The sequence below is a fragment of the Balaenoptera ricei genome, chromosome 13, assembly GCF_028023285.1.
Source record: "Balaenoptera ricei isolate mBalRic1 chromosome 13, mBalRic1.hap2, whole genome shotgun sequence".
Classification (NCBI taxonomy): domain Eukaryota; kingdom Metazoa; phylum Chordata; class Mammalia; order Artiodactyla; family Balaenopteridae; genus Balaenoptera; species Balaenoptera ricei.
The window spans coordinates 83,277,477-83,297,825 of NC_082651.1; the positions used below are offsets into that span (position 1 = coordinate 83,277,477).

The 20,349-nt window shown below is 51.4% G+C and overlaps 1 protein-coding gene across 5 annotated transcripts in view; it reads left to right on the forward strand.

The window, feature by feature from the left end:
• The window catches only part of DNMT3A (DNA methyltransferase 3 alpha), a 106,488-nt gene that overhangs the window by 65,429 nt on the left and 20,710 nt on the right, over window positions 1-20,349 (forward strand). For 4 of the 5 annotated variants that reach the window (XM_059893475.1, XM_059893474.1, XM_059893476.1 and 1 more), the window contains one exon: window positions 20,115-20,330. In XM_059893475.1, coding sequence (XP_059749458.1) covers window positions 20,115-20,330 — 216 coding nt within the window. Of the gene's footprint in view, window positions 1-16,637; window positions 16,735-20,114; window positions 20,331-20,349 lie in introns of those variants that run through there. The other variant, XM_059893478.1, reaches the window with a different exon arrangement.

Consider the following 20,349-nt stretch of genomic DNA (forward strand, 5'->3'; position numbering starts at 1 on the left):
AAGACACATTCCCTACTGCCTAATACAAGCTGTTTCCCAGACAGTGCCACTGGGAGGTCCCGCCAGCATTTCCAAACCTCAGAATGTGACACCTGCCCTTTGAAGTTCTGCAGGGCACCATCATTGAGCTGACAGTCAGAACCCTCCCTGTCTGAGTGCCGAGTAAGATACTGGAGCTACCAGAAGCCTAGGGGATTCCTGGTTATCCTATGTTAGGGCGAGGGATCGGGCACCTCAGGAAGAACATCACCAAGGGACTTAGACTAATTCTGCCAGGGGTCATCCTCAAATCAGCAAGAGTTGGCTTTTGGCTTTTAAAGGATGAACTTGAATTTAGGGAAGCAGAAGGAAAGGCACTGCAGAAAGAGACCTACAGCATGTGCAAAGGTTCGGAGGCACAAGACAGTGTGGGCTTTTCAGGACTGGAAGTTCATGGTGGTGGGTGATGGAGCACAGGGTGCAGGTGCAGGGCTCAGAGCAGCAGGAGTGTGGCTGGGAAGCTGGGCGGGGCCTGAGGGCCTGTGCGCCCTGCTGTGGTGCTTCACCTGATCCCAATTTGCACCTGGTCCACATGCCCCACCTGTAGGGCCTTCTTCCCTCAAAACATCCCCCTCGGCTTAGTTTCCTTTTCCCGTGACCACCCTTGTCAGTCAGTCCACAGTTACTGAGCGAGGTCTGCTCTTTACTGTGCTGTCCATCTGAGATTATCTGTCTCCCCAGGCCTTTAAAAAAAAATTAAGAAGACTTAGAATATCACAAATGAATGAAATTTTAAATAATTGGATGAGGAAAATGGGGCATTTCCTCCTTCCCTGAGGCTGAAGTGGGGATTCCTGCTGGAACTGGGATGCTGATGTCTGTGTCCCATCTCCTATTCTCTGCATCTCTTTACCAGTCCTTTTAAGGATTAATCTCTGCTTTAGTCTTGACCATGTCCTGCTACAAAACCAGCAATGGCTCTCCACTGTCTCCCCATCATGTCAGAAATCCTCTGGTTGTTTCTCAAGGCTTCAACCCTCACTGTGACCTCCACGATGGCTCCACCCCACTTCACTACCATTCTGTAATAGGAAGGTCCCCTGTGAGAGACCAGTCTCCCCTTTATACGTCCTTCCTCCCTGCCGTTGTTCCTGCTGTGCTTTCCCCTATCCATTCTTCAGGGTTGAGTCCAAGAGTTGCTACCTCCTCCAGGAAGCTCTCTAGGATTTCTCTAGTCCACACTGACCTCTTCCCTCCTCTGCACCCCTGTAGTCCTTACTGTTAATATTGTTGGGTTTAGCAGTCAATTACACTTCATAGAGTATTTTTCACTAACTCTTTCTTACATGTTATGTGTTCACCAATCATGCCCAACCTGATTTTGGGCAGGGAGAACAGGCTCAATGAATACCTGTTGGTTGACTAAGCAGTTGGGAGGTGGGTGAATACGAGACCTCTTCTCAGGGAGCTCAGGCCCAAGCCATCGGTTTGCAGGGGTGCTGACAAGTGTACCTGGAGAACAGCGTGGGGCTGGGGGACTGTGGGCGGGCTCCCACGGGTAAGGCAGTGCCCGAGTCTTCGCCACCCTGAGCTCCTGCTGTTCCCAGTGGGCCTCCGCTGTGCTTGAGCCGAGGAGAACCTTCCTTGGTCTGGCAGAGCTGGCCCAGGCCTGGGCAGCTGGCAGGGCAGAGGCGAGGCATCCCTCCACCCAAAGGAGGGCAGTTCCAGGCTCCTCCTTCTGACTATTTTCAGAACAGAATGACCCTGAGGGAGCGCTTAGGAAGGGCTTCTCACAGGTGTTACTTCATTAACCCTCATTACTGAGAGGCAGAGGCCTGGCCAAGCAGCTGGAACAGTCATTGAGTCAGAGAGCCTGCGGACTCCCAGTGTGTATCACTGCTTATGGTTTTAGGACACAGTTTATGGCCAGGTGATGTTATGACTCTCATTAATCTCTTCACCCCAGCTGATTCTAAATTACTTAGAGCCAGGGTACCATGTCCTGCTGATCTAGGATCTGGTTTCTTTCCTGGCTCCCAACCCGAAAGGAAGGACTTCTGCATCCTTAGACTTATTAGATGCGTAATACATATTAAATACTGATAACGAATAACCTGTGGTCCAAATATCACAGTCTCTCCTCCCCTCCCCTCTCCCTCCTGCACTCAGACCCCCCTCCCCTCCTCACAGGCTGCCCTCACGGCCTTCTCTTTCCTGGAGGTGAGTCCAGATGCTGACTCAGCTACTTACTGGATGTGGGACCTTCAGCATCACTTACTGAGCACAGCTGAGGTCCCTGTGCTGTTTCTAGACTTGGCTGTACTCTGCTCTCCTGGGCATGTCTCATCTTCATGGGAGTAGCACTCACCAGTTTGTTTTCTGCTTCTGCCCAACCTGAGCTTGTTCAATGCAGGCCCTCTTGGCACCTCTGCCCCCAGGGCTGCCATTCAGGAGGTACTAGGTAAAGGTTGGCTGAATGAATGAATGAATAATTCGAATCTCAGAGTTGTGTGGGTTAATAAGGTATACTACATAACATTTATAGCACAGGGCTAGCATATAACAGGACACGGATAATGTTTTTTTGTTTTTTTGTTTTTTTGTTTTGGGCTGTGCAACTTAGCTTGTGGGATCTTAGTTCCCTGACCAGGGATTGAACCCGCCCCCTTGGCAGTGAAAGCGCCGAGTCCTAACCACTGGACCGCCAGGGAATTCCCGGAAATGAATAATTTTTAAAAACTGATTTTACATAAGTATTACACAAATACATTCCTGTTAAAAAAAAAAACAAACCCATCCCTCCCCAATGATTTTAATTCCCCCATCAGAGAAGTACCTAATGCTATCAGTTTGGTGTATATATGACATGATTTTCTCTATCTATCTATGTGTGTGTGTAAATATATAATTTTGCTTCACAGTTGCTTTTTTTTTCTTTTCCTTTTTTTAATATATATAGAACCACACCGTAGTTTCGTTTTACAGCTTGGTTTTTCGCTTAGAATAAGTCTGGGCAATCAAGCCACGTAATTACTGTTCTATTCCACCATATGGATTACCACGATTTTTTTAACCATTCTCTTACTGGTGGACATTTGTGTGGTTTACAGTATTTTACTGCATAAGCACTGCAGCAGTGAACATCCTGGGTCATGCCTCTTTGTGCATCTGTTTCTCTAAGATAGATACCTAGAAAGAGAAATGCTGGGTTGAAAGGAATGTATATTTTGCATTTGATACAGTCTGCCAAATTGTCCTCCAAAAAGGGCAGTGCCAATTTATGCTCCCGTAAACAAGGTATGAGAAGATTTCCACCTTTGCCAACATCAATATTTTGCTAATCTAACGGGTGGGAAAACGGTATCTTGTTATGATTTAATTGGCATTTCCCAGATAATAAGTGAGGTTGGACATCTTTTCATATGTTTATTGGCCATTTGTGCTGCTGCTTCTGTGAGCTGAGCAAATGTTGCTTCCTCTTGCTTTATAACCCTGCAGTCTCAACAGACTGTGCTTCCTGTCGGCCCTGGGAAGAACAGCCTGTGAACGTCCAGCCTGTGAATGTCATCTCCTGCTGTGCTATATTGCATTTAATAAGCAACCGCTAAGCACCTACTACGTCGGGGGGGCATTGTGCTGGGGGCTTTGGGAATAAGGAGATGAATTAAGTGTGATCTCCTGGGCTTTAGTACAGGAGATGTGAGAAACGGCAACACAAAGTAGACCATTAAGGTCTAAAACCAAATTATTAGCAAAGTATGTGCGTAGCCGTTTTAGGGGATTCCGACTGGCAGACGGTCCTTGCTTAGTCACTATATATAAACTAATGAAAACCTGAACCCTTGCAGGATGGCCTCAAAACAACATCACCCTTGAAGGAGATGATGCCATTTGGAGCAGGCATGACAAGTATACTTTACCAAAAGGCTGAACACATTTTAAAGGGACTCCTGTGACAGCTCGTAATCACTAGTGAGTTCCAGGGCTGGCCTTTAGGACGGGCTGTGAAACTGTCATCATAGAGGCGCCCCATTGTCTCTTAAGTGGACCGGCTGTTTGCACACTGGCGTGTTCATTCCATCTGGGGGGCACAGAGAGAAGAGCTCTTAGAACAACCCTCACTTTTTAGTGGTGAGAAAACAGTAGTGGGGAGGGTGGTCGTAATTTGAGTCTGGTCCAGCAGCGACCATGGCCAAGCCTGAACTAGGCCGAAGGGGTAGCTTTGTGAGCACCTACTTCATGCCAGGGACTGTGCCGAAAGCATTAACTTTCGCCGCAGTCCTAAGAGATGATAAAGTTAATTTGTATATCAGGATTCACAAAATGGAGGCCACCCCTGTGGCCCAGCCCAGTTCACAAATCTAAACCTAGATCTGTGCATGGGAATTCCCTGGTGGTCCAGTGGTTAGGACTCCGTGCTTCCACTGCAGGGGGCACAGGTCCGATCTGGGGTTGGGGAACGAAGATCCCAGCATGCCTCGCGGCACAGCCAAAAAAATTTAAAGAATAAAATAAAATAAATAAACCTAGGTCAGTGCAGTTACAGGAAACTCTTGCCAAGGAATTCTAACATCCACCAATCACAATCCTCCAACTCAGTTTAGCGAGCTCACCTTCCCCTAGGAAACAGGACCGGCTGCCTTTTAAGGAAATTCCATCTCTCCTAGCCAATCACACCCTGTTCCGCGGTGCCTCTTCTAACAGTAGGTGAACCTCGCTCTCGCCCAGCATCCCTGGGAAAGAGCGCTCGCAGCTCTGAGGTGCTGTACTCCCCCAGTCCAAGGACTGTTCTGCCTTGAATAAAGGACATCAAACTTGTTACTGAATTGTATTATTTTTTCATTTGACAGGTATATTATCTGCAATTACTATAAGAACTAATTTTTATCCCCATTTTACGATTAGGAAGCTAAGGTTTCCCTAGGTGAGGAGGTTAAGAGCCACGTGGATATCCTTGTGGAGAGGCCCATGGGCTAAACCAGACTCCAGATTGCATGCTGCTTCTGTTTCGTACCCAGATGACTCCACTAGAACCGGGTCTTCCTGGTTTTCAGTCTTGGCTTCCCCTGAAACAACAGAATGGGGTGGGAGGGAGCACACTGGCCCAGCCCTCCTGCCCATGCTGCCTCACCCCACCTCTGCCCTCACCCCACCTTGGCTGCCGATGTTCAGGCTGCTGGGTCTTGCCAGGTTTGGGTCCTTTTCACCCTGGGGACCCCTCGCGCACTTCCTGCTCCACTCATTTGGTCCTGAGCCCTTGCCCTTGAATTGCTGTTTTTTCATGATCTTATGTTTGATGTTGTGAAATTGGATTAAATGAATGGAATGAGATTCAGGAGGTCTGGTTTCTGGGCTCAGCCTCTACCCCTGATCAATTTGAGAAGGTCATTCTCTTCTCTGCACTTTAGTTTCCTCGTTTGCAGTGTGACACAAATAGACTAGCCGACCCCCGAGACTCTGAAATTGCATAATTTGGGGGGAGGAGGACTGGGGTCATGACCTGTAGCTCCTTTTATCTCTTATACGACCTTGTACGTACATCCTAAATTAAATATTTGAGTGAATTCTCAGACTTCACATATATGCCTCTTCAAGAGGCACATACATAAAGCATCTTGCTAAAGATGCTTAGAAAAAAACTTTCATAAAATTCACGTTTTGTGCTAGAATCTAGCTTTCTTTTCCTCTTCACGATGGTCCCCTTTTCTTCCTCTGTGTTTTCTGCCAGGATCAGAAAGGTGGGACATGAAGCTCATCGTAACTAGGCCTGGGCGAGGGAGGGGCTTGAATCCATCACTAAAAAGCTGATGTTGCAAAGGTACCCCCATCTGACAGGCACATCTTCCTGGGGCATTTCCTTAGCTCAGGAACTCACATCCTTGTTCTGACTTTGGTCACCATGTTCCTAGGTCTGCCCCTGACCGCTAGTTTTCATTAAGTCACACAATCATCTGTTCATTATTTTATTTATTTTATTTTTGGCTGCATCGGGTCTTAGTTGCGGCATGCGGGATCCTCGCTGAGGCATTCGGGATCTTTCATTGCGGCATGCAGGCTTCTCTCTAGTTGTGGCGCTTGGGCTCCAGGGCGTGTGGGCTCTGTAGTTTGTGGCACACAGGCTCTCTAGTTGAGGTGCGCCGGCTCAGTAGTTGTGGTGCGCAGGCTTAGTTCCCTGACCAGGGGTCGAACCCGCGTCCCCTCCATTGTAAGGCAGATTCTTTACCACTGGACCACCAGGGAGGTCCCTGTTCATTATTTTAGAGAGTTACAAACCTTGACTGAGCAAATACTTTGTGCTCAGGCTTTCAGAAAACTCCATATGCATCTGGGTCTCTACTGTGTTCCCACATTTTCTAGACACTAAAGAAACACATTTAAAGGAATGTCAGAATCCCACCCTGGGAGAGGTAGGCAGGTAAGTACTGCAACCCAATAAGGGTTGCAATAGAAATGTGAGGAAAGGGGCCATGGGAGCGGCTAACTTGCCCTGCCCGAGGAGTCCGGGAAAGCTCGCCAAAGAAGAGACATCCTGCAGGCCTGCCACTGGGACAGGAGTTTGCCTAACAGGGACAGTGTGGGGAGGGCATTGAGTGGGATCATGAGGTAGGTGGTCCAAGAAGTCCTCTAGGAGTTTGGGATCTAGAGCACCTCAAGATTTCTTGCATATTTACTTCAGCTTTTAGAAACATCCTCATAGCCCTTGCTACGAGGCAAACAGGAGAAGACATAATGGTGCCCTTCTCTCTGCTTTGTTTTAAAGATCAGACCATTCGTTAAGGAGGTCCAGGGAGGCTCAAGCATGGCGGGGGTCAGCTGGACTCTGTTAAGGAGCCAACGCTCTAGATGAAGGAGTGAACGGACTTGTGTTAATATTTCCTAAATACACACAGCACCGTGCTGGCGCTGTAGGAGACGGCTACACCCAGTCCCAGCCCCAGGGCACACACGGTCTAGAGGAGGAGGCAGGAGTGCTCACCGTGAGCTGCTGTGTCAGATGCGGCAGGGGCTCGTTCTGTGCTCCTGCCACCAAGAGTCTGGTGAGCACAGAGGAGGGCGAGAGAGCTTCTGCGGGAACTCCTGGAAAGTTTCCTGGAGGAGGTGTCCTTTGAGAATTCCAGTAGGGATAAATAGAGAAGGTGTTTCAGGGAAAAGAACCACTGAGGGCAAAGAGAAGGAGGCATGAAGCTTCTGGGTTGTTTAGGGAACAGCACGAGATCTGGTAACTAGGTGTGGGAGTTGGGGAGGAAGAAGAGAGAAAACTACAAAGGGAGATGGTCAGATCGTCACCAGTCTTCCTCTCATAGTGAGAAATGCAGGCTTCACTGTGTAGAGGGAGCTGGAATGTGAGAGAACTGGATGTGTATTTTGGGAAGATAACCGTGGCCGCATTGTAAGGGGGCCCAGAGCAGGGAAGGTTAGAAGAAGGACCAATTAGGAGGGCATTACGTCCGGTTTCGACAGAGGGTCCAGGCAGCGGGAGGCAGACTTGGTAGATAGAGCTTGCCTCTGGTTGGCGGGAAGAGAGAAACCTGCCTGGGGTTTGGGGGCTGGGGGTGAGGGGGCATTACCTCAGCTAGGGAGGAAGAGCAGGTTTGGGGCAGGAAGGTGGTATGGACTTTCCATTTTCTTAAGGATGTATTTTGATGAGCAGAAGTTTTTCATTTTAATAAAGTCCAATTTAACCAAATTTTTCTTTTATTGGTGTGTGTGTGTGTGTGTGTGTGTGTGTGTGTGTTTGTGTGTGTGATCTCTGAGTTCTCTGCCAGTTCTCTGAGAGGTTTAGCAGGCGCTCAGGAGTCATCCACTGGGAAGGCAAGTGCAGGCTGGTGAGCAGGGAGGGAAGAGCCCAACGCATGGAGAGCAGCCCTGCCTTGAGAGGACCAGGGTAGGGAGGGACAGGCACTTGGGGCCTCTGGGAGCAGCTGGCTGGCATGCTGTATGTGTGTGTTTGTGTGTGTGTGTGTGTGTGTGAATGTTACCATTTTTCTGACTTGCCATTCTTTAATAACAACTCTTCACAGATGCCATATGACTCTAGTCAATGATTAGTGGGCAGTATATTTTAATTTTTCACTTCTAACTCAGATGGATTAAACAAAAATAGGGATAAAACAGTGCAGTCTCCTATATATTTGAATCTAGATACTGTTTAAAAAGCAACTATATGGGGCAAACAAAAAAAACAGAAATTGAGTTGGACTTGCTTTATATGTACCAAAGATGCTATTAGAATTCAGTGTTTCTTAACGGGCGGGTTTGTGTATTACCTGGGCAGTGCGTTAAAAAGGCACATTCCCAGGCCCCATTCTGAAACTAGGAGGCAGAAACTCTGGTCTGGTTCCTGAGAAATCTGATTTTCTAGTCAGGTCCCCATGGTTCTGGGGCTTGTGAAAGTTTGGGAACCACCAAGCTTCGGATGATTCGAAGTAAACCAAATCTGACAGCAGAGATTCCTCCAAAAATGCATTTATTGTATCACCTACCACCCTGTCACCCACATCGGGGGTCTCCCCGCACATTCGGATCACCTGGGAGTTTGTTTTAACCACCGCTGCCTGGGCCCCTCGCTCTGGGTCCAGTACATCTGGAATTTAGCGATGGGCCCTGGCCCAGATCGTTCCTAAAACTCTCCAGGTGATTCTAATGTACAGCGGGGTTGAGACTCTCAGACCTTTAACACACTGAGCTGAGGGAGAAGTACGGGCTCTAAGGCCAGCACAGCTAGAGAACCGTTTCCAAACATAGGTGGGGGGAGAAGACCGGAAAGGACTTGGTTCGGGGATTCAAACATTTCCTTTGGGATGGAGATGGTAGGCATTCCTGCTGTTTTCAGCAACGGTTTACCGCAATGCTTGTCTGCTGGGCTCCTCCTGGGTCTCCTCTTTGGACCCTGAAACTTGATAGGGTCTGCATGCCTGAATCTGAATGGTGGTCCCTGAGGCCCCTCCCTTTGACCCCTGGAGGCTGGAGATGGGGTTGGGGGAGGGGAGGAGAAAGCAGCCCAGGCTGTTCAGGTTTACCTGGTTCCTTTTGACCCACACCCCCCCCCCCAGGTATAAAATTAACATTTCTCTCCAGAGTCTAGTTTTTAAAGCAAAGTGACAGTATCAGCTTGTGCTCAAGCAAACCTGTCATAAGATTCTTTCCACCTCTTAAATGATATGCCCTCCTGACTTCCTTTGATCTTATCTGTAATATTCAGCAGATATTTGTGGTCCCATTAGGCCGATTAAGAAACTAAGATACAAAGAAGCTAGGTGCGTACTGACCGTCTTGGCGTCAGCTGGGGTCCTCTGCTCACATCCTGCTCTTTCTGTTCTCCTGGCGAGGGGCAGGGGAGGTCTGGGGACCCGCAGCAACGCCACCGCCACCCCTGCTCCCTGCCCAGAGCCTGCACTCCACTCACTCCGGGTTAGGGGAGGGAAGTGCTGGGGGCAGGAGACTTGGGTCTGTGGAGAAGCCTCCCCCTCTGCAGCAGACCCAGAGCTGTAGGGAAAGAGGATGCGGATTGGCTCGGGGAGGGAAGAGGCAGCAGCTGAGGCTCCAGGAGCCTGATGGCAGGTCTGGAGAGTTGGGGCTTCCAAGCCCTCCCATGAGGGAAGTGTGGTAATGACCTGGGAAGGAATGGGGGAGCCAGGGAGGAATGAGGGCTGCCTGAGACAGAGGCGGGGAGATGGAGAAGTGAGGGGTCAGCGAAGAGGTGGCTCCCAGACCCTGCATTTTACTCTCCGGATCAGAATTTATGTGACTGAGCGGATGGTGGAACAAGCCCCAGGCAGCGCTCCTCCCCAGCAGGTGTCCATACAGCTGTGCTTGTGCTTCTCCCTGGGAAGCTAATGCAGTTGCAGATGCCCCCAGTGATCTGGCCGAGCTGTCTGAGAAACCTGGGAGGTTGGGCCCGGTCCTGGTTCACCCTCTCTCATCCTCCCTTGAGTCTTCCTGCCTTTCCCGATCCGGGCCACCTCGGATTTCCTTCAGCACATGGAGAAAGCATCTCCACCACATAATTTACCATCTAATTGCATGCTGTCTTGAATGAGGGCTGTGGTTTCATGTGCGGTGCGGTGGGTCTTGGGCACACAGTTAGGCTGTGAGTAACAGGAGGGTGGAGGCCATCTCCTGCACTGTCTCCTCCACGTCCTCCCTGGCCCGGCTATTGCATGTGCTCGGGACTCCTAGTGCTCCTGGACCCTAGTGTTTAGGTGTGTTTCGGGCAGGCTCAGAGGTTGGCTCCAGGGTAAAGCACAGCCTCCTTACAGTTCTGAAACCAGACTAGACTGGCAGGGGAGGGGGGTGCCCCTGCCCCATGGCATTTGCCTGAAGCTGCGCCTCTCCTGAGCCCAGGTTTGGGGAGGGCACCAAGCCCAGCCAGCCGGCACCCTGCAGTTGCCATGGTGACCCTTTTGCTTTCCTTCCGAAGGAGGATGGATTTCTCTTTCAGCCCAGATCGTCTGCCTGGGCAGCCACCATTCTGTACACCCTGGGGACCAGATTGCCCAGCCCCACTACCTTCCACTTTCTGCCACAGGGGACGGTTTGTTGAGAGGCTCAGTTTTAAATCCCAGTCCAATATCAGACGACAGCGTGTTCTCGTTTCAAGGGGGAGCAAGAGAGACAGGCCCAGGAGATGGGGCAGCTCCCCTCAGATGTGTGTTTACCTCCTCCTCCTCAGTTTCTGGCTCTGACCCTTTGGGTGGGGGGCTGAGTCCCCTGTAGGCCTGTTTCCTCATTTGTAACAGCCAGGGCCATTGGTGGTCTGCACACCTGGCTGGTATCAGAATTACCTAGGGAGGTTTTAATAGATTCCTGGGCCTGGGCCCTACCCCAAGCCAGCTGATCTCCATAGGTGGGGCCCAAGAATCTGTATTTTAAAAAATCTCCTCGGGTGATCCTGATACAAATAAACCCAAGTGAGTATGGGATCCTCCTGGCAAGGTGATCTGTGAGGCCCTCACAGGAAGGAAAGGAAGCTCTGCCCTGTGCTGAGGATTGACTGGCCTTACTGGGGTCCCAGGAGCTTCCGAAGAGCCCGTTGTAGGTCAGTCTTGTCAGGAAGCCGGTGTTTCCTGGTCATGCTGGCTAAGCCAAGACAAGGCCCCCACCTCTTCCCCACAGGAGAAGCCAGGAGAGAGAGGATGATGGGCTGGGGGGGGGGCGCGGGGGGGTTGCCATAACAACCAGCTCCAGGCAGAGGCCTCCCTTCCAGGGGCTGGTACTTCACCCCAGCAATGGTGGTTTCCATGGAGATGGGTTACTGAGGGACAGGGGGAACATTTGCCCCATTTAGTGCATTAGTCAGGAGCTGCCAGAAGGCAGAACATCTCTAGGTGGGATCCTTGGACGCCTGTCAACTTTGAGTTCCCCCCACCGTGGCCTCTGCTCTCTGGGTGCAGGTCTGACGCTTTCTCCCTGCTTGGTTGCTCTCTCTGCGACTGGTCTCCCTAGCAACAAGTCCTGCTAACTCCTTGTTGTTGGCTCTGTGGCTATTTTTAGCTTCATTGCCAGCAGCCCAGTCCTGGTCATTTGCTTGCAACCTCCATATGGATTGCAGGGGAATAGGAAAACAAAGATTCCCGGCCTCTGTCGGGAGCCCTGGACCTGGACCTCTTAGCACCGATAGGAACTTTGCTGTGGAAAGTACCCGTCCCCATCTGGGAACTTGGTCAGTGGACTCCATATGAGGCTCCTGAGACAATGTTGGATTCAGTTCAGCAAACACTGCTTTCATCCTCTACAACGTGCAAGAGGCTCTGGTCCACACTGCTTGCATGTGAGCCTGAGTAAGATCCAGGCCCTGCCCTCTAGGATTTTTAATTCTGTGGAGGAGAAAGATGAGGACACAATCAGCTTAGTACAGGCAAAGACTGGCAAGTGCTAGGAGAGGGTTACAAAGTGCTCTGGGAGTATGGAGGAGAAGGAGGGACAGGGTAACTTTTCAGTGGGGGAAGATCAGGGGGAGGGGCTAGAGCAGCACTGTCCAAAGAACATTCTGCAATGAGGAAAATGTTCTAAAATCTGTGTCCCCGGTACAGTAGCCCCTAAAACCCACACGGGCTCTTGGACACTTGGGATGTGGCTAGTGCACCTGAGGAACTGAATTTTTATTTAATTTTAATGAATTTAAATGGCACATGCAGCCAGTGGCTCTCTTATTGGCCAGTTCAGGTCTAGAGAAACCTTCCAGGTGGAGGTAACTGGTGAACTGGGCCTAGAGGGATAGGTAGGATTTTGGCCAGTGGAAGGTGAAGGGGAGAAGCAAGGAACAGCATGAGCAAAGGCACAGAGGCAGGGAAAGGGCGTATTTGGGAAACAGCAAGTGGGTGGGCAGAGCGTGGGCTGTGTGATGTTAAGTGCTGCAGGTTGTGGGGGCCTTGAATGCCATGCAAGGAGCGTAGAGTGTAATCAGCAGGTAGTCACAGGTCTACTGTGTAGTATTGAGGCTTGGGCTGCAGATGGAAGGGCAGGATCAGAAGAGACATCCATCTTGATCTTGTAGCCTTTTCCTGGATAAGGTCTCGCTGGTCTTGGGGTCAGTGGGAATGTTTATGTGGCAGAAAATACGCAGCGTCCTCCCAATATGTGGCTTTGCAGATGGCTTCTTAGGGATCCCAGCTTCTCTGATTCTGAGTACAGGGACTCAGGTGGTAATGTCCTGTTTGAGGGAAGCAACATAACCTCCCCACCTCCCACCAGCACTGGATTTTATGACAAAGCACGCCACAGAACGCTGAACTTTGAGTTAAAACCAGTCAGGCAGGCGTGGCATTCCCACCTGCGCCTGTGGGAGTTGCTGCTCTTGGGGGGAGGATCACGACTTAGCATCTCACGTCAGTTCTGTGAGCTGGAAAGTCAAATTCACGGCACGTCTTACAATCGTGCTCTTCAGAGACAGGAGTGTGACGTACACCAGGATGTTCAATTTACAGATTTATAACAGGACTTGTCCTTTCAACGCAGATCCTAGTGCTTGTCCTGATGTTTTCTGGCAACTTACTGGTATCAGAGTCACTGGAAAATGTAATTAAAGTTAGAAGTTTGCTTGATGAACACGGGATCAGTGCTGAGAGTCAGGTGTCCTTAAGAGGTATTTTCATCAGGGCTACTGGATCACTGCTATCCGCCTGCCAGACAGGAAATGTGCCCTCTCTTTCAGGTCACCCTCCCTTTTGGACCATGCTGGATACTTCCTCTCCAACGCTTCTTTTAGGCTCTTGACATCCACCAGATCTTCTTTTCGTCCAGGGGTTCCTCCTCTCAACATACTTCTAGAACATTTCCAAGAACCTGGCTCACTTTACATGACCCTGCTATTTTAGGTTGACTATCTTTATCTTAATCAAAAGACCTATCCCAGTAACCACCTGGGAGGGTTACTTTGGAAGGTCGAGGACGTATATGACCTGAGGATCCTAGAAGGCTGCCCTAGTTTTTTCCTGACCTTTTGCTAAAGTCACCTCTTATCCTAGATCTCCGGGTCTTTTCTGCGTTGAGGTCTCTCTCTGCCCACCAAGTACAAAGAGGACAAGAATCTCAGTCTGAGTGACTTACAATATAGAAAAGGGTAAGCTTACCTGTCTGTGTAGCTACAGGAGAGGGGTGGTGCTCTAAGTAGCGAGGGGACACCTTTGAATTGGGCTTCTTTTTGCTTAAGTTGGGAGCTGTGTGGAAGAGGTAAGATTTGAGCTTAATTTTACTAAAACAAATTTTTTTTTATTGAGGTATAGTTGATTTACAATATTATATAAGTTTCAGGTGTACAACACAGTGATTCACAATTTTTAAAGATTATACTACTCCATTTATAGTTGTTATAAAATATTGACTATATTCCCTGTGCTGTATACTATATCCCTGTAGTTTATGTTATACATAGTAGTTTGTACCTCTTAATCCCCTACTCTTATGTTGCCCCTCCCCCCAATTTGAGCTTAATTTTAAAGAATGAGAATAAGGAAGTTTGGCAGCTGGAGGGAAAGGCTACTTTATTAAGCGGGCCAAGAAAAAGTGAAACTGATGGCCCTGGTCCTTTCTGACTCTTTGAGTTCTGACTGCATGCATAGGCATCATTACTTACTGAAGAAGTCCCAAGACCATGGAGTGTAGAGTCTAAGGTGTTTAGCCACATAATAATGGAAAAGGAGATGTCATAGATGAGATAGTGTTTTTAAAAAGAGCCGGCCAAGCCAGATCAGAAACTTCATTTTGAGAGGAGGCCTGGGGTGAGGTCTAAAGTGGCCTGTTAACAGGGCTTGGATGCCGGGGAGGCATCAGTGAGAGAAGCCAAGCAAGTCTTATTATATTCCTTGAAGGGTGGGAGCAGGCAAGAGGTATAAACTCACGGCTTCTCATCTCTGCTTGGGGATCTCCTGAAAAATTATACCAAGCAGGTACCTTGATTGGGTTGAAAGATGGCTTGGAGCAGAATAGGGCCTGTGTTTTATGGAATGGCTCCTCTTTGCTGTATGGGTTCTGGGTCTCAGTCAGGGTTGGGAGAGGAAGTTTGTACTCCCTGAGTATTATTTGGAGAAGGCTCTCTCTGATTTGGAGTCCTCTTCCTTTTTCAGGGCCTGCTTGTTCTGACGGCCCCCAGAAGGGTGCTGAGCCCCAGGAGGGATGGTAGGTAGGCTCTCCTTCACAGCACATCTTTTGACCTCCTTATACCAGCACCTGTTCCAGCTGGTTTGTTCCCGCAGCTTGTGGTTGGAAGCCAGGCACCTGGGGGCATTATCTCCTTAAGTGATGCTGGTATTCCGGGGCCTGGGAGGGCAGATGTCATCACTCCTGTTTTGCAAGTGAAAAAAGACTTCTTGGAGTTAAGTGGCTTGTCCAAGGTCACAGTGGTAGAACCAGAACCCCAGTCCAGATCCTCTGAGAGTGTGGCTGGCCAAACAGCCCTGCCCTGCTGGGTATTTACCCTCAGCTCCCCTGCTCTTCCTTTTAATTCATCTTGCAAACTGAAACCAGGCTAATCTTTCTTTCTTTTAAAGAAATATTTATTTATTTATTTTGGCTGCACTAGGTCTTAGTTGTGGCATGCATGTGGGATCTAATTCCCCGACCAAGGATGGAACCCGGCCCCCTGCACTGGAGCGTGGAGTCTTACCCACTGGACCACCAGGGAGGTCCCCAGGCTAATCTTTCCAAAATACCCATTCACCCTGTCATGTAAGAAAACCTGCGGTTATTCTTCACTGCGATAGGATATATCCATCAACATCTCTCTCCGCACCCCTTAGCTTTAGTTGTATTGTGGGGTGGGAGGTGAAGGTGGGCAAGTGTTTTCCTCCCTATCCAGCCTAACATCTCTTATTTCCTACCTATCCAGCCTCATTCCAAATCTGATTCATCCTCCAGGTTCAGTCTCTGCTCCACACTGACCTCCTTAACCTCATTTATCATTGACACTACTTATTTTTGTTTGGCTTCCAAGCCATCCTGGCCCATCAGGGTTGGTATTTGTGGTGTAGTTCTCTTTAGAGATGCTTTTCAACGATCTTTTCCAATCTCTCCAAGTCTAGTTGAATTTGTCAGCTCCTTGAGGGCAGGGCCAACAGTGTCTGCTTCTTTGATGTGGGGAGGGAGAGGGAGGGAGGGAGGGAGGGAGAGAGGGTGTGTATATGTATGTATATATATACACATATATATTCTTCTTGGGGGGAGGGGCCTCTGCTCAGGAGGAGGGAACTTGACATGGTTGAAGCTGCACCTGGAGGCTCCACCTGGAGGCTCCAAAGGAGTGCAGTCTTGAGCAGCAGATGTTTGTGCCTGGGAATGAAGGAATTGCTATACTTCTGAACTCCTCCTTCCCACCCCCCCAACCCCGCACCTTGCAAACAGGAAAATGAGACATCCAAGGCTGACCCAGAGTGACCTAGGGGACCCAGGGACTTGGCCAGGAAGTGATTTTCAAAGCCTGACCTCCTCACGCCACGCCGTTTAAGGCAGAGGAGACCACCCCCCGCAACGCTCCCAGTTCCCGTTCTGGAGCGCTCCCAGTTTTGTACGGGCGCTTTCTGCCCATCTCTGTGTGCTCTGAGTTTTCCTACAGTTTCCTGGGCCTCTTCGCTCATCTGTAAGCTTTTCCTTTTTTTTTTTTTTTTTTTGGTTGTGCTGCTGAGACTCACTTTTAACAACTTTCTCCTGTCTCTCCCAGACGGCCCGAAAGCTCCTCTCTCCTTTTGCCTGAGCTCCTGGTTCTCTGGGCGCTCGCACCTTACCTCCGCAGCTGGAGGGCAGCCCCTTCCCTCCCGGTTCTCCTCCTTCCCTCCCCGCGCGGCCCGCGGGCTCCCGACCTCGCCCCCCGGCTCCGCGCCGGGCTCTGGCGGAGTTGGGGGAGAGGGGGCGGGGAAGGCTGGCCGGTTGGAGGGGCCGGGCACCGCCTCCAGCCTGGCCTGGGCGGGGCCCTGGGAACGGGCGGAGGCCCAGCCGCGCCCCCAGGCCCCAGCGCCGGCCCGCGCCCCTCGGACCGAAGGAGAGGGGCTGGCCCACTGCCAGCGTCTGAGAGCCGGCCCCCTCCCCCGGCCCGCTCGCAGCCAACCAGGCACTCCAGCGGGGCCCACGTGACCTGGAGTTCTAGACAAAGAAAATGTTCAATCCCTCCCCCCCACCTCCCCCCTCCCCCTCTCTCTGGCCCCCTCCGCCCCCCAGCCCCATCGCCCCCTTCCCCTCCCCCCAGACGGGCAGCTACTTACAGAGCTTCAGGGCTGGGGCTCACACCTGAGCCGGACCACAGAGGGGCTGCACCTGGCCTTATGGGTAGGTTCCTGGATGGAGCCCTGGGGAAACTGGGGGCGGGGAGGCGGCCGGGGCCGGTGGGAGGATCTCTGGGCCTGCAGCCCTCTGGGCTTGAGAAGAGTCAAGTCTGCCTCCCCGGCCCGCAGGAGCTGGCTCTCCTGCCTGGCCTGAGTTCTGGAGATGCTGAGTTACTGCTGTCCCACCCACTTCCTCCTCAGGAGCGCCAAGCCCCACTCCTTCCTGCGCTCAGGTGGGACCAGGCGGCTCAGGGGCCAGCCAGAGCAGGCCTGGTGTGAGCCTGGGGCAGTGGTCAACGAAGGCTGGGGGGCAGGCCCCGGCCGTGGAGTTGGGCTAGCAGCGGCGGTTTTGCTGAGCTGGCTGGCAGAGGGGTTGTTGGCATTTCCTTGCTGACCTGTGTTCCTGGCTGGTGGACCACGCCGTCCTCAGGCCGTGCCAAGCTTGTGGCCTCTTGAGAGGGACAGTTTCCTCTCCTGCCTGTTCCTGGGAGCCACCGTCAGGCCGCCAGAAAGAAGTGGTGTCAGCGTGGGAGGGAGCAGTGTGACCCTGACAGGGGACTGTGGGGTGGCCTGACGCCGGCCTGTGATGGGAGAGGCACCTGGGACAGCCCGGGGTCCGCGTGGGTCCCTGGACCTCTGACCTTTGGAATGGGAAGCAGCCTGAGTCGCAGAGGGAGGTGGAGGCGGGACAGCTGCCCAAGGAGATGGGACTGGATGGGGAGGCCATGCCTCCACCAGAGTGGAGTTACCAGTGGCTCTCCAGGCAGAACAAACTCCAGGCCAAGTGGCCTCCTCGAGCCGCCGTAGTGGGGCTGGTGTGGTGTCTTCCTGATCCTGCCCAATCTCTTGGCTACTCTGGGGTGGGACCTTCTGAACTGAGGTGTGGGGGAGCCTTTAGCCCGAAAGCCCCAGCCCAGAGTTAACCCTTATTTCTCCTATTGTCCGGGGGGTTGGCATGAACGTGGAAAAGGGGCCTCGCGCACTGCCCTAGGCAAGTCTATTCTAATGAGCCCCTCCCCCACCCAGCCACCCTCTCGCCCCTTCTTCCCCTTTCCTCTTGCCTCCTGCTGCTAACCCACCCCCTTCTTCCTTCCCCCACCCCTGCTGGCCTTGTCCCGATGGAGGCCCCTTCCTCCCCTGCCTGCCAAACCATGCTGGGTGCGTGTTCTCCTGCACCTACTGGGTTGGGGGCGCTTAACAGCCATCAAGCAGCACCGTCTGACAAGCTGGGGGAAGTTGTGGGGGAAGAATAATGTTCAGGAACTCACTGTGGAGGGGTTGAGAAGAGAGACAAAGGGGCTGAGGGGGAGTGAGGAGGGTGGTGTCAGGCACGACTGCCTTCTAGACTGGGGGAGGCCGGGGGGAGCCCGACGCGCGCGCCCCGACCCTCCCCAGTGCTGCTCGCGGTGGATCCTTTCCCACTGCTGCCTCTTGCCACCTGCGCACCTTGTTCTGGCTGAGGGGGCCTGTTGCCCCTGGAAACTGGGTCTTTGGGCAGAATGGTGCTGCCTTCCAGCCAAGGCAGCACCCTGGTCTAGGTCAGCGGCCGTGCCTGAAGTTCACGGAGGCATGGTGGAGGGAAGGGAGCAGAGACTGCTGGGCAGGGCATTTATCTCAGCAGATCTGGCCCTGGGATAGCACCGCTGCAGCTGACAATTCTGAGAGAGAACCTCTCTCCCCACAGGGTTGAGTGCACACCTAGGCACACCTTGTGGGTGAGGAGGAGGTAGGTTTTAGGAAGGGGTGGGGCAGAATCCCCCAGGTGAGGGTGGGGCTTGGGAGGGAGGAGCAGGTCCTCTGTGTTCTTCCACCCCCACCCCCACCCCACCCCACCCCAGAGCTCTCTCTCCCAGCTGTTTGTGGGCTGGGGGCAAAGGATGCTTTATCCCATTTTAGAATTTGTTGAGTCAGAGAAAGAACTAGGACTTCCATCCTTGTGTTTTAGGAATTGCCACAAGAAGCAGATTTGGTCTGTGGCCAGGAGGCAAAGACTCGAAGATAGAACAAAATAAAATGAATCTAAGAGACAGTAGACCATTGAGCTGTTCTTAACCTGGGACCTGGGGGTCCATTGACAGGCTTTGGAGAGTCCTTGGAATTCTTGGTACATACATATGTCAGCTTCTCAAACCAGTCAGAAAAGGTTAACAGAAATCCTTCAGTTCAAACTCCTTTTTAGGTGGAGCAACTCAAGGGACTGCTCCAAAGTCGGCTGTTAATTAGTTGCAAGGCTAAGACAGGAATATAAATGCTGTGACTTCCAGCTAAGAGGTCTTTTACTACAGGTAATCTTGAGGGTGGGTTTGTATTCACAGCTCTAAGCTCTCAGGGAAAGCTTCATGTTGAAGATGGGATTTTTTTCCCTTTGAATCTGGTGTGGTGAGAGCGGGTGCAGAGCCTTGAAGCTTGAGGGCCACGTGTCCTAGATTCAGCTGTTGGGGTGAGATGGGTGAGATTAGGTTGAATGGCCCTCAGAGCTAAGTATCAGGTATTTCATTCTCCTCTGCAGGGTGATGGGAATTCTGGAGCAGGTTTTGAGAAGGAATGGGCATGCAGGTCATAGCCTGAAAGATGAGCGTGAGACGGTGAAAGGATGGAGGCTGTTCAAATTGGGAGAATACTTGGGTTTGGATTAATTTGTCAGTGGGATGGCAGAGAGGATGCGTGGCTATACTGTGGACTCCCTAAATAGTTGTTGAAAGAATAAGTGTGTTTATGGATCTGAAAGGTGCACATAGAAAGAAGGCATAGAATCTGGTGACAACATACATTAGATGTAATCCTGAGAACTCCAGGATGGCGTGTGAGCACGGGAGCAGGCAAGCTCTTCTGGGGCTTTTCGTGGTGGTTGAGCAGATGGGGAAGGAACCGTGCGCTCTGAACACAAAACAGTGATTTCGTCGTTACGTATCACAACAAAACTAGAATTGTGGTCTGGAAGCCAAGACCGGGAAGAGAAGGGGTCGATTGCCCAGGAAAACTGTGGAGAAGAGGACAAGAGGATCCATTTCTAGATCGGGGAGTAAGATAGGAGAGGATGGAGCCAAGGTCTGTGCCTAATCTAAGGTGCATGATTAGTATCTGAATAGAATTGACCTTTCTGTATCAGAGGATGGGCAACTGATGATGCTGACAATTGAGGAAGATTAGACGAGGGAGGAAGATCTCCTAAGAGGCAGAGAAGGCTGGAATTGAGCCAAGTGATCTGAGCTCACCTCTCAACTTCAAGTCTTTCTGTTTTCCGTGACAAGCTGGTTGAGTTGATGAGGGAAGAACTCCTCTCTCCAGCCCCTTACCTTCTGTCACTGTCTCCAGAACGTGGAGAGATTGAGAAGAGCCCCTTGAGTATCAGCTCAAGGTAACTTCTGTTCCTTGTTTCCCCAGGCTGAGAAGAAAGCCAAGGTGATTGCAGTAATGAATGCTGTCGAAGAAAACCAGGGGTCCACCGAGTCTCAGAAGGTGGAGGAGGCCAGTCCTCCTGTTGTGCAGCAGCCCACCGACCCCGCATCCCCCACTGTGGCCACCACGCCTGAGCCCGTGGGGGCTGACGCTGGGGACAAGAACGCCGCCAAAGCAGCTGATGATGAACCGGAGTACGAGGTGAGCGGCTGGCTTCACC